This window comes from Aphelocoma coerulescens, unplaced genomic scaffold (genome assembly GCF_041296385.1).
Source record: "Aphelocoma coerulescens isolate FSJ_1873_10779 unplaced genomic scaffold, UR_Acoe_1.0 HiC_scaffold_77, whole genome shotgun sequence".
Lineage (NCBI taxonomy): Eukaryota > Metazoa > Chordata > Aves > Passeriformes > Corvidae > Aphelocoma > Aphelocoma coerulescens.
The window spans coordinates 1126589-1139611 of record NW_027184063.1 but is presented as its reverse complement, the minus strand read 5'-3'; the positions used below and the strand labels follow the sequence as shown (position 1 = coordinate 1139611).

The following is a 13023-nucleotide window of genomic DNA, read 5'->3' as shown; positions in this document are numbered from 1 at the left end:
TCCCTGTGGCATGGAGGCAAATCCCATCCTCTCCTTGTCCTTCCTCCCCCAGACAAGGAGCTGAGGATGGAGCCCAGGGAGGACAAATCCCTGCAGCAGAACCTGGTGGAAGAGGCTGTTTTGAGCAGCTCCACAGTGCAGGAAAAGCCCCAGAGATCCCACAGGAGGAGGGGCTGCAAACGCAGCCCAGGGAGTTATGAGGAGGAAAGACCCACCCTGTGCCAGGAAGGCGGCCGGAGATCCAGCCAGCGTTCAAATGTGGTGGTCCATGAGCAGCGTCACGCGAGGGAGAAACGCTACAAGTGCTTGGAATGTGCGAAGAGCTTCAGCCAGAGCACTGACCTGATCCACCACCAGTTGATCCATACTGGGGAACGGCCCTATGTGTGTGGGGAATGTGGGCAGAGCTTCAGACAGAGCTCCCACCTGATCCAACACCGGTTGATTCATACTGGGGAACGGCTCTATGTGTGTGGGGAATGTGGGAAGAGCTTCAGACAGAGCTCCAGCCTGATTCGCCACCAGAAGATCCACACTGGCGAGAGGCCCTACGAGTGTGGCGAATGTGGGAAGAGGTTTCAGACCAGCTCCAGAGTTCTCCTGCACCAGCGGATTCACACAGATGAGAGACCCTTCCGCTGCCCCGAGTGTGGGGAGTGCTTCAGGTACAGCTGCAGCCTCACCAGGCACAAACGAATCCGCACTGGGGAGAGGCCCTACGAGTGTCCCGAGTGTGGGAAGAGCTTCAGGCAGAGATGTCACCTTATCTACCACCAGAGGATCCACACTGGGGAGAGGCCCTACGAGTGTCCTGAGTGTGGGAAGAACTTTATCCAGAGCTCTCACTTGACCAGACACCAACGGTGCCACCAGTAAGGGAAGCCCTGTGAGTGTCCCGAGTGCAGGAAGAGCTTTGTGCACTGCTCCAACTTCATCTCGCAGCAGAGGATCCATGTCGGGTGATCCAGAGTGACCCCCGTTGGGCAGAGACCTGGTGACCCCTGTTCCAGATGATCCCCATTGTTGAAGGGGAAGTTTGAGAGATTTATTTCCCTTCTCATTCTCGTGCTCTGATTTCATTGCTAAGAAATGCAATCCCTGTCCCCAGACTGGGTCTTTTTTTCCGTGCTGGTGGTCGGGGCGGGAGCTCTCCTGGTCCTTATCTCAGCTCCTGGGCCTTTCCTCAGCCAACCAAAGAAGTCACTAAACAATTTTTAGCCACTCTGAGCTTTTCTCGCTGATGACTGCCCAGGTGCCAGGCAGATCTGCTGCACCCAGACCTCCCCACCTGGGCCCCCCTCACCTCCAGTGCCCCCCGGGAGCAGAATTAAGGGAGAGGGGAGGTTTCATCACCTGCCCAGAGCTGGGGATGGGGCAGCTGGGGCCATACTGGTGGCACTGGTGGTGCTGGGAGCCCCCCTGGCCACAGGCATGGAGCTGTCAGGTGAGCCGGGGGGGTGGGAAGAGGAGTCCAGGTATGGTGGGAAAGGTGGGGAGAGGAGGGAAAATGGGTGTGTGGGACCCATAAAATGAGTTGGAGGGGGAGTGGGACCCCCTAAAGACAGAATGGGAAGGGGGCTGAGGACTGGAGGACGATGGGACAGGCACGGGAAAGCTTAGAAATTGGGGAATGGAAGGGTGGGATCCCAAAACTGGGCAGGAGGGGGACGGGGATTGGGAGTGTTGTGTGAAAACAGGGGGGAAAGGGTTGAAAGGGGGGACTGGGACCCCCAAACTGATGGGGGCAGGGGCTGGCAGCTGGGGATTGATGGGAAAGGAGGGGAGAAAACAGAAAAAGGGTGGAAATGAGGGTGGGACTGCGGGAAGGAAGGTCCCATGGCAGCCGTGGAGCAAGGGGTTGTGGAGTGGGGATCCAGGGTGGCTCCCTGAGCTCTTGGCTTGCTTTGGGGTGCTGGGGGCTGCTGGGGGGCACCCCCTCACCTGTATCCTGCATAGACAGGGCTCTTCCAGCACATGGTAAAGTCTGAGTGTCACGTCATTAATGGTACCAAACAGGTGAGGTTCATGGTGAGGTTCAGCTCCAGCCTGGAGCAGCTCCTGCACTTGGACAGCAATGTGGGGCACTGCGTGGGGGACACGCTGTATGGGGAGAAACAGGCCCGCTACTGGAACACTGTCCTGGGGTGATGTTATGAGGCTGCTTTATTCCTTAACCCTCCGCTCAATGCCCAAGGACGCTGTGTCTTTAGGATGGACCTGGGGGTGGAGCCAGAGCCACGGGACGTGGGTGAGGGTTGGTTCAATGGCTCTGGGGCTCTGAGGTCTCGGCAGGGCCTTGGAGGGAGTGAGCTGGGAGTGTTGTGCGCCTCCTTGGGTTTTTGGTGTTCTGCCTAGCTGGAAAAAGGTTCTGTTGGGTTTTCTTGTTCTTTTTCCCTTCCCTCCCCCTTGCCTCACTGATTCCCTTCCCTCCAGTCCAGGGAGCCTGCTGGTTGGCCCCGGTGGGCCCACGCTGTGGCTCCGGCTGGTCTGAGCCTGTGTGTCTGTTCCCTCTCCAGGAATTTGTTGTATTTCGGGGTTTCTTCCCCTGTTCTACCGTGCTTTGTTTGGTGTTAATAAACAGTTTGGGTTTTTTTGCTCACTTTCAGTTCCTGTGACCCACTTGTCTTACTGGTGGAGGAAATGGGGAGGTCCTCTTCCCTTTGGAGGAGACACTCATTCCAGAGTGTTTCCTCCTGAAGTCTTGTCTCCAAAACCGAGACATAAATTTAGCGCCTGTAGCGGGTTCGGTTTGCCCCCGGGCACAAACACCAATTTAGTGTAGTGGCTTGGTCCAAAATACTCATTACTGTTTATCTTCTGTGAGATAAGAATTAGGAGAAATGCAAAGCAGGCACCAAACTTGAGAGAATATAAAGAAGTTTATTAACTGACCTAAAAGAGGGAAAAAAAAAAAATTATACCATACCTTCAGAACTCTCCTCCCCTCCCCACCTTCCTCCCTTCTCCCACTGACAAATGTAAAAAGACAACCCTTAAGATGTTCAGTCTGTTTACCACTCCCATAATAACCTTGTTCAGTCCATTTGAAAGAGAAGTCTCTTCTTGCTCGTGCTAAGAAAACATTATCACAACGAGACAGCCGCCCACTTCCAAATATTGTTCAGTCCATTTAGAAAAAGGTCTCTCAACTCGCATGTGAGTCCCTTCCCCCGTCTTGCAGCTTTTCCCGCAACTGCCTTTGAGGGTCCAATCTTGAAGTTTTTGGGGTATAATTTTAAGGTGGAGCCGTCCAGAAACAAAAGTTCTCTTCACCCATCTCTGGGAGCATTTCATCTCTAAGAACAGAGGCCCTTCTCCTTCCCTGGGAGCAAAGGGTCTTCCTCATCTTCATCTCTAGGACTATCTCTGGGAGCATCTCTAGGAACTGAGGTCTTCTCCTTTTCCATTTGGAGCAAAAGTCCTCATCGCTTCCATCTCTCCCTATTCAAACTTCTCTTGAAATTACAGCTGCTTCGGCATCTGCCTATCTCAGCGCAGCTGCTTTTGCTCAGGAGTTGAACACTCCACCCCCCATATCTTCATGAAATTACAACGGGATACTCTGATATATCATAGCTTCACAACAGACTTTCAGCTTCCCTCAGGTTTTCAGCTCTTCACAGCAATAAAAGGGTTAATCCCCTTGCAGCTGGAATGTGGCTTCTCGCTATTGGTCACCTGACCTCTGCCGGACAGCGGTGCCGCTTTTGCTGAAATCTTGGCCGCAGTGGAGGATGGGGTGGGGGAGGGGGGAGCCAAGCCGCTCTGGCTGCCCACAGCCCTGCTGGGGGCAGGGGGGCGAGGTTCATCCTGGAGCCATGGCCCGGCCTGGCCTGAGCAGGCCTGGGCGTGGCCCACTGGCCCCCCACTCAGGCCCTGCAACCACCTGTCCCAGCACTGGAAATGAGAGAGAGCTTGCGGGGGAGTTTGTCTATTCTTAAGTGTGGATCACAGAGGCAGTCACAATTTTAAGTGGCTTAAAGAATTGTCCATATTCAAACTGGCCATCTCATAGGTCCTGTGCAGTCATAGAGGAAGCTGTAAGAAGAACATCACTTCCGAGACCCAGCTTGCTAACCTACGACAACTGGGCTAACCAAGAATCCTTCTGCAGTTGGGCTCCTGAAAGTAGAAGTGCATTGAGTGCCAATGGCCACCTCAACAGTGCATCACCGGCAGTACCGAACAAATAGAGATGCCATAATTCCCAGCCACATGACGATCCGTGAGCTGGAGAGCCAAGGGGTTCTCAACAAGACCCACTCACCCTTCAACAGCCCCATTTGGTCTGTGCGCAAGTCTGACGGGGAATGGAGATTGACTGTGGACTATCGTGCCTTGAATGAAGTGACTCCACCATTGAGCGCTGCCGTACCGGACATGTTGGAGCTCCAGTACGAGCTGGAGTCCAAAGCAGTGAAGTAGTACACCACTATTGGCATTGCTAATGCATTTTTCTCCATTCCACTGGCAATGGAGTGCAGGCCTCAATTTGCTTTCACCTGGAGGGGTGTGCAGTACACCTGGAACCGACTGCCCCAGGGGTGGAAGCACAGTCCCACCATCTGCCGTGGACTGATCCAGACTGCACTGGGAAAGGGCGAGGCTCCAGAACATCTGCAGTACATCGACGACATCGATGTGTGATGATGTGTGTGGGAACATGGCAACGGAGGTATTGGGGAAAGGAGAGAAAATCATCCAGATTCTCCTGTGTCTTGGGGTCACCTTATGATGTGTATCCCATATCGCCGCCTATGCCCAGAAATTAATTTCTGTGTCTTTCTATGCCTCTAAACTGAGCCTGAGAGGGGGAAGGAAAAAACTGAGCAAAACTTTTTCAGGGCAGTTTGCAGCTTGTTCCAGGTCAGACAGAGATAGCAGGGTTTTTTTTTTCCCAGGTGTGGCAGGGGAGCGAGCAAGCACCCAGCTTGCTGTTTTCCAGTCAGCTTTTGGCCAGTTGTTTCAGTTTCTTGTTCTCCAGAGAGAGAGAGACTGAGAGTTGGACTTTGCTTTTCCTTCTCTGGAATTCTGGGTTTTCTCCCTTTTCTACTGGACTGCTTTCAACCTCAGAGCACATCGGGAGGACTTTCCACCGGGCACAGAGGGACTGGCCCTGGCCCAAGCCCCAGCTCCGAGGAGACCAAAGGGAGGACTCCTAACACTTTCCCAGGTTTTTCCTCCACAGCGAAACATTTTATTATTTAGCCTTATTTTCCTTTTCCCGTGTCTTTGGTAAATAAATAGTTTTGTCTCCTTCACTTTCTTTTGAGGAAAATTTATTTTTTGCCGACCCTGGGGGGGAAGGGGTGGTTGTGCCTTCTCTCAGAGGATAGATTTCTAAATTTGGCCAAACTGGAACATCCTGGAAGTCGGCTTTGCCATCAAGACAAGCAAAGTCAAGGGACCTGCTTAAGAGATCCAGTTCCTGGGGCTGAAGTGGCAAGATGGACGGCATCAGATTCCCACTGAGGTCATCAAGAAGATCACAGTGATGTCTCCACCAACCAACAAGAAGGAAACACAAGCTTTCCTAGGTGTCATAGGCTTTTGGAGGATGCACCTTCCCGAGTGCAGCCAGATCGTGAGCCCTCTCTAGCTGGTCACCCGTAAGAAGAATGATTTCTACTGGGGCCCTGAACAGCAGCAAGCCTTTGCCCAGATCAAGCAGGAAATCGCTCAGGCGGTAGCCCTGGGCCCGGTAAGGACAGGAGCAGAGGTGAAGAACTTGCTCTACTCTGCAGCCGGGAACAATGGTCTGTCCTGGAGCCTGTGGCAGAAGCTGCCTGGTGAGACTTGGGGTCGACCACTGGGATTCTGGAGCCAAAGCTACAGAGGCTCAGAATCCCACTGCACTCCAACAGAGAGGGAAATCCTGGCAGCCTGTGAAGGAATCCAAGCCGCTGAGGAGGTCATTGGCACTGAAGCACAACTCCTCCGGGCACCCCGACTACCGGTGCTGGGGCGGATGTTCAAAGCAAAGGTTCCCTCTACCCACCACACCACTGATGCTACATGGAACAAGTGGATTGCTCTCATCACACAACGCGCCTTGGAAACCCAAATTGCCCTGGGACCTTAGAAATAATCACAAATTGGCCCAAATGTGAAAGCTTTGGTCTCAGTGACGAAGAAGAACAGGAACAAGTGACATGCGCTAAGGACGCTCCACCGTACAACCAACTGCCAGCAGAACAAACACGCTACGCTCTTTTCACCGACAGTTCTTGTCACATTGTAGGGATGAAACGAAAGTGGAAAGCAGCCCTATGGAGTCCCACACAACAGCTTGCAGAAGCCACTGAGGGAGAAGGTGGATCGAGCCAACTTGCCGAACTCAAAGCCATCCAGTTGGCTCTGGACATTGCTGAAAGAGAGAAGTGGCCAAAGCTCTACCTCTACACTGATTCATGGATGGTAGCCAATGCTCTGTGGTGGTGGCTGGAAAGGTGGAAAAAGGCACACTGGCAGCTCAAGGGAAAATCAATCTGCGCTGCTGATGAGTGGAAAGGCATTGCCACTTGAGAATCCGCCATGTAGATGCCCATGTCCCCAAGAGTGGGGCTGATGAGGAACACGGAAACAATGAACAGGTAGATCAGGCTGTGAAAATAGAGGTGTCCAAGATAGATTTGGGTTGTCAGCACAAGGGAGAGTTGTTCCTAGTTTGATGTGCCCATGATGCCTCAGGTGATCAAGGCAGAGATGCCACCTGTAAGTGGGCACAAGGCTGAGGGGTGGATCTAAGCATGGACAGTATCTCCCAGGTTATCCATGGCTGTGAGACATGAGCTGCAATCAAGAAGGCCAAGTGGGTGAAGCCTCTGTGGCATGGCGGGCAATGGTCCAAATACAAGTATGGAGAGGCCTGGCAGGTTGATTACATCACACGGCCTGAAACCCACCAAGGCAAGTGCTATGTGCTCACAATGGTGGAAGCCACCACTGGATGTTGGGGTCCCTCCCCCCCTGCCATGGAGCCCTGGGAGAGGGGTCCTGGGGGGAGACACGGGGTTTTCCCTGCCCCTGGTCATCCTCATTCCCCATTGGTTGTTTTGTGCTTCCCTGTGTGGCCAAGAACCCTCGGGTCCCATGACTGGAGGACTTCCTCAGCTGAGCCCCGGCCATACCGTTGGGGAAATAAACATCTCTGAAACATCTACAACGAATCTGTCCATATATATTTTTTTCCACGGGACTCCTGGTTTGATATATGCGTGTTACAGTAATCCCCGCTGTAACAACTGGATGGTTGGAGACCTACCCTGCGCCTCACGCTACTGCCCGGAACACCATCCCGGGCCTGGAAAAGCAAGTCCTTTGGAGGCATGGTACCCCTGAGAGAATTGAGTCTGACAATGGGACTCATTTCAAGAACAGCCTTATCAACACCTGGGCTAGAGAACATGGCATTGAGTGGGTGTACCACATCCCTTACCGTGCACCAGCAGCTGGGGAAATGGAACAGTGCAATGGCCTGCTCAAAACCACCTTGAAGGCACTGAGTGGGGGAACTTTCAAAAACTGGGAGGTGCATTTAGCTAAGGCCTCATGGTTGGTGAACACCTGAGGCTCCACCAACTGAGCAGGGCCTGCCCAATCCAAACCCCTGCATATAGTAGGGACACGGTCCCAGCAGTGCATGTCAGGGGACTCTTGGGAAAAACTGTTTGGATTACTTCTGCATCGAGTACAGAAAAACCCATCCGTGGGGTTGTCTTTGCTCAGGGGCCAGGTTGCACATGGGGGATAATGCAGAAGAATGGAGAAACACATTGCGTACCGCACGGAGATTTGATGGTGGGTGAGAACCGCTTGTAATGTCTGAATGCCTGTACATGTTTGTTGAGTGTCACTGCCACTGTTTGTATATAGCTGTATAAATATGGATAAATGTGTGTGTTTTGAGTTGAAATGTATTAATTTGGGCATTGAGCAGACAGTATGGAATAAGGGGTGGAATGTCCTGGGATGATGTTATGAAGCCGCTTTATTCCTTAACCGTCTGCTCAATGCCCAAGGAAGCTGCATCTTTAAGATGGACCCCGGGGGCACGGCCAGAACCATGGGGCCGAGTGGGGGTCGGTTGAATGGTGGGGGCCCAATGGCTCAGGGGCCTGGGGGTCTCGGCGGGGCCTGGTGGGGAGTGCGCTGGGAGCGCTGTGCGGCTCTTTGGGGTTTTGTTCTGGCTAGCTGGAAAAAGGTTCAGTTGGAGTTTTTTTGTTCTTTTTCCCTTCCCTCCCCCTTGCCTCACTGCCTCCCTTCCCTTCCCTCTGGTCCGGGGAGCCTGCGGGGTGGCCCCAGCGGGCTCGCAGGATGGCCCCGGCTGGTCCGAGACTGTGTGTCTGTTCCTTCTCTGGGAATTTGCTGTATTTTGAGGTTTGTTTTGCCTGTTCTACCCTGTTTTCTTTTGTGTTAATAAACTGTTTGGGTTTTTTCCCACTGTCACTTGCTGTGAACAATTGGTCTCATTGGTAGAGGAAAAGGGGAGGCCCTTTTTGCCTTTGGAGGAGACACTCATTCTGGAGCACTTCTGATGCCTTAAGAGGCCTCCTAGAAACAGAGACTAGACAGGAGTAAGGGAATAAAAGTAGGTATTTATTTGAAAGGCCTTCAAAGGTACCCCCTGGGGAGCCAGAGGCTATTGCCAAGATGGACCCCAAGATGGATGACAGCTCACGAGTTCTTCACATTTTTATAGGTTTGGTTCATTTACATAGCAGGGTTAATTCTCCAATTAAAGCTTCAGTTTAATGACGTCATTTTCCCTCTGCTTCCTCCTCTTAGAGGCTCTTTGGGTGATACTTTTTGGGCCTAGGATGGTCTGGGTGTCCTTGAAGAGCAGGCCCAGAGAGACTTTGTTATGTCTACCTAGCACGAGAGAGCAGAAATGAACAGGCTACAAGAAACTTCTGAGTTACATACTAAGCAGTACAGAATTTGAAAAATAGAGAAGTTAAAACCTAAGGCATCACTTCCTCCTAAAATTTTGTCTCAAAAAACTGAGACTGGTCAAGGAGGAACCTGTGCCTTTCTAGGACAGGAATGTTCACTTCTACCAGTGATGGGTTTGAAGTCCAACAATCAGGAATCACCTCGATAGAAAGAGCAGTAGAAGAGCAACAGGAAGAAGAAAATTCTTCTTGGTGTCATTGGCTTCATGGCTGCCAAATTGGAGGCTGCTGAGCAATGCATTTGTGGCAGTCACTGTAATCACTGCAGTGTGAGCACTTGGTGTGTTATGATTCCATGTGAGAGCTCTTGTGACACTTTGTGCTGGGAAATGGAGCACTGAGACTTGTCTAAAAAGAGACACAGTCTCAAGAAAAAAGGTGGATTTGATAAGTAACAGAGAATAGCGACTAATTAGGCATGTTTTAAAAAGAATGTGAATTATAGCTCTGGGTAAAGAACTTGAAGAGAACTTAATTGAAGAACAAGAGGCGATGCTGTACTAGTTGGAAAACAAACTAGTGGGAGACACCAAGTCAGAATAACAATTTAATAGGAAAACAAAAATAAAGGCAGAAAACACTGGTTCAGACTGACAGAGTCAAGATACAACCTGAGTCCCTGTTAATCAGGGTGGTGGTAGCAGTCTGGTAGAATGGTGGCTGCAGTCCTCTGAGGTGGTGATGCTGTAGAAAAAAGGGTCTGCTCTTCCTCAGGTCCAGTGGTGGCTGAGTAGCTCCTGTCCTCTGGAAATCCAGTGGAAGGGTAGTTTCTGGTGTTCAGAATCTCAGATTATATCCAGGATGGAATGCTTGGTTCCTCCCTCTGGGTGGAGCATCTCACAATGGGATAATGAGTCATGAGGCCAAGTGTTGATTAGGCTCATTAACAGATGATAGTCTGGAGGGAGTTATTTCTGAGTCATGGGGCAGGACAATGATGGGCCATTAACAGCAAGATAGTCTGGGGGGAGGAGGCAAGGAAACACTGCCCCACCTGATTTCAACAGTTCATGAGGATGGTAATAGAACACACTGCAACCCAGGACAGATGCCTTTATGCCTAATACTTAAATCGAAGGTTCTATTATCGAAAGAATTGGTATGCAGGTTGTAATTCATCTGTAGGTCCAAGCACTGATTAAAGCAGCAAGGCCTGAACAACAGGCCCTGAGTCAAAGTTGACCTCTAGATGAACCTTCCAACCAAAAGTTATCTTTGTATCTGCTCATTCATGAAGCATTATGAGCAATATGATCTCTCTATGTGTTCATTGGTGAAAGGTGGATTTACCTTTCTGTGTTTGAAAACCAGACAAGACCCCATCTGGCCTTGTTTGGGGGTGAAGGATCAAAGTCAACTCCCTTGCTCCTCCTTGAGCCCTGGCCAGGCTTTGGGAGAAGCCAAAGAGAAGACTGAAACCAGATGTTCCCACACTGGAAGTGATGTCAGCTTGTTTGTTTGACAGTGTAAAAGCTGGGCCCTCTCACAGCGAGGGTGGAGCCTCGTTGCCTGCAAAGGTGGAGGCACTGCAGGAATTCCCAGTGTGCAGGAGTGGCTCTGCAGTCCTTGGCTGGGACAGCTTCCCCCAGCTGATGGGTGGGTCTGGCTGATGGTAAAGTCTGAGGGTTACAGGGGATGGAGCTTGGTTAATCACTGCAGGCAATCTTTGGCAGTGATGATTGGGGGCATTGCTGAGCTTAACCTTTTGTAATTCTTTGTTAATGATTGTGTGCTTTGCTAAGCTTCCCTTTTTGTAATTCATTGCAGTTTTGCATTATATAAATTACACAATTCCATTAGTTGGTGTCTGTGTCTTTGGTGCTGACCCTGCCCACTGGCAAAACAGGACCCCATCCTGCCTAAGAGTTACCTGGGAAAACACAAACCCTCACTCCAAATGTCCCCCCTTCCTCCTTGTTCCCCCCACTTATACGTTGGCCATGATGTCCTGTGGTCTGGGATATCCCTGAGGTCACTTGGGGTCACCGGTCCTGGCTGTGACCCCTCCCAAGCTCCCCCACACCCCCAGCCCCTCCCCAGCACGGCCGGACGAGGGGCAGGAAAGGCCTTGGCTCTGTGCAGGCTCAGCAAGAACAAAACCATCTCCGTGTGAGCAACGCTGTGCTCAGCACAGAGCCAAACACAGCCCCACAGAAAGGCCTGGCAAGGAAATTCTCTCTGCCTCAGCCCACAGCAGCACCATGTGGCCATCCACCATCACCACGGATCCACGGGCTCCTTTCCATGCCCCGGGCCCTGGCCACAGGACCTTGGGCTGGTGGCCACGGCAGCCGACTGTGGCCCAGGGCTCCGTGCCCGTGTCCATGGCAGCAGTGCCCGGCCACGGGCCCTGAGTGCAGGTGACCGTGCCAATCCCCATGGCAGCGGGGCCAAGCGTTGGTGTCCGTGGCACCAAAGTGAGGAACGGGTCCCTGTGGCCGCTGCTGTGGCACCTGAGGGCATCAGCGAGTGTCAGTGCAATTGTAGCTGGCACCAGCCCCGGCACCGCTCTGTCCTGAGGGCTGCCATGGCAGCCGAGGGCAGCCACAGGTCTGCGGGCAAGTGGCCACGGACCCTGAGTGCAGAAATGGGTCCTGGCAGGGTTTCCAAGGGAATTGGAACTGCTGAGGGTTGCCATGGCATCCAACCCCTGCAGTGGGGGTCAGTGTCCATGGCCACAGCATTGGTCAGTGTCCATGACCACAGTCCCTTGCAATGGCCCAGTGCAGGTTGGGATGATAATCCACCCTCACAGCTGACCCAGGCCATGCCTGGAGTGGTCCTGGTGGCACCTTGGGCTTGGCACACTTTGAGGAGGGTGCCTGTTTTCAGTGGGGAAACTTAGGAATTTCAGATTCTTTAAAAAAAAAGAAGAAAACCCCTCCTTGGCTGAGTGCAGCCAGTTCTCCAAGCAAAGCAGGTCCCAGGTGAGTGAGGAGAGACAGCATGGGCTTGGGGATGTGGAGCAGCGCTGTCCATACTGGGTCAGACCTCAAGGCACAGCTTCTGTGACCAGGCCAGACCTCCTGAGGAGAGACCCTGCACCAATAGCAATCACAGAATGCTGCAATCACCTCTTCTCTAAAGAGAACAGCAATGAAATACACCCCTTAAAACAAGAATACGTATTTATTGGAAGCTCTTTGAAATATTTCTCCACAACTGCAGAAGGAAACTTTCCTAATGAACTGCACTCGAGCAGAGGGAAATCAAGGCCGAGCCGCGGTTTGTCAGGACTTGCTTGATCCTAATGAGCCCCGTGGTGCATTTGATGCTGAGCCCTGGAACCTCAGGGCCTGAGAGGAGATTGCACAAACCTCTCATAGTGTTGGTATCAAAAGGGAAGCACCAAGTACTTACAAAACAGAAGCACCCTGAAGCATCAATGAGCCCCACTGAGTGTTGGTACTGACAAAGGCTCTCCAAGGACTAATTAAAGCAGATAATTGGGGGCCTTGATTGCACAAACCTCTCCTAGAGTTGGTATCAATAGGGAAGCACCAAGTACTTACCAAACAGAAGCACCCTGATGTTGCAAAATGAATCGACGACTTAGGTGAGGAGAGACATTGCAGGCAACCGATACGATTGATATATGCAAGCTCCATTTATTAGCAATACAAAGGCACTTATATAGAGTATTGAATACAAGCTTATCAGTTCTTTAATTAGTTGAAACTTATAAAAGCACATTCTGACCTCTACATAATTGGGTTAGATAAAAAGACTACATTTGGCAAGCTTCTTATTGTTTATGTTTTGTCTTGAGAGATCAAAGATCTTCCTCCCTTCTTAGGGATAGTCCATCTTATCAGCACAGCTGCACCTCTCAAAAACTCCCTTCTGGTTCCCAGGTTGGTTTCTCACACAGGGATTTGTCTCATGTAGAATTTTTCTCACACAGGCCTTTTTACTTGTACAGTTGGATTATTGATCCAATCATTCTATCAATGAGCCATGTCCGTGCTCCTCTAACCATTCTCCAATAACCTGAAGCAATAATGAGCCCCACTGAGTGTTGTTACTGACAAAGGCTCTCCAGGGACTAATTAAAGCAGATAATTGGGGG

General features: G+C 51.4%; 1 protein-coding gene and 1 pseudogene across 1 annotated transcript in view; one reads left to right on the top strand and one right to left on the bottom strand.

The window, feature by feature from the left end:
• LOC138102495 (zinc finger protein 208-like) overlaps positions 1-13023 on the bottom strand; it is a 322764-nt pseudogene that overhangs the window by 254137 nt on the left and 55604 nt on the right.
• Positions 1-13023, top strand: part of LOC138102463 (zinc finger protein 252-like) — a 30709-nt gene that overhangs the window by 7257 nt on the left and 10429 nt on the right. Inside the window, exons 5-6 of the mRNA XM_069000168.1 lie at positions 277-863; positions 948-959. Coding sequence (XP_068856269.1) covers positions 277-863; positions 948-959 — 599 coding nt within the window. The remainder of the gene's footprint in view (positions 1-276; positions 864-947; positions 960-13023) is intronic.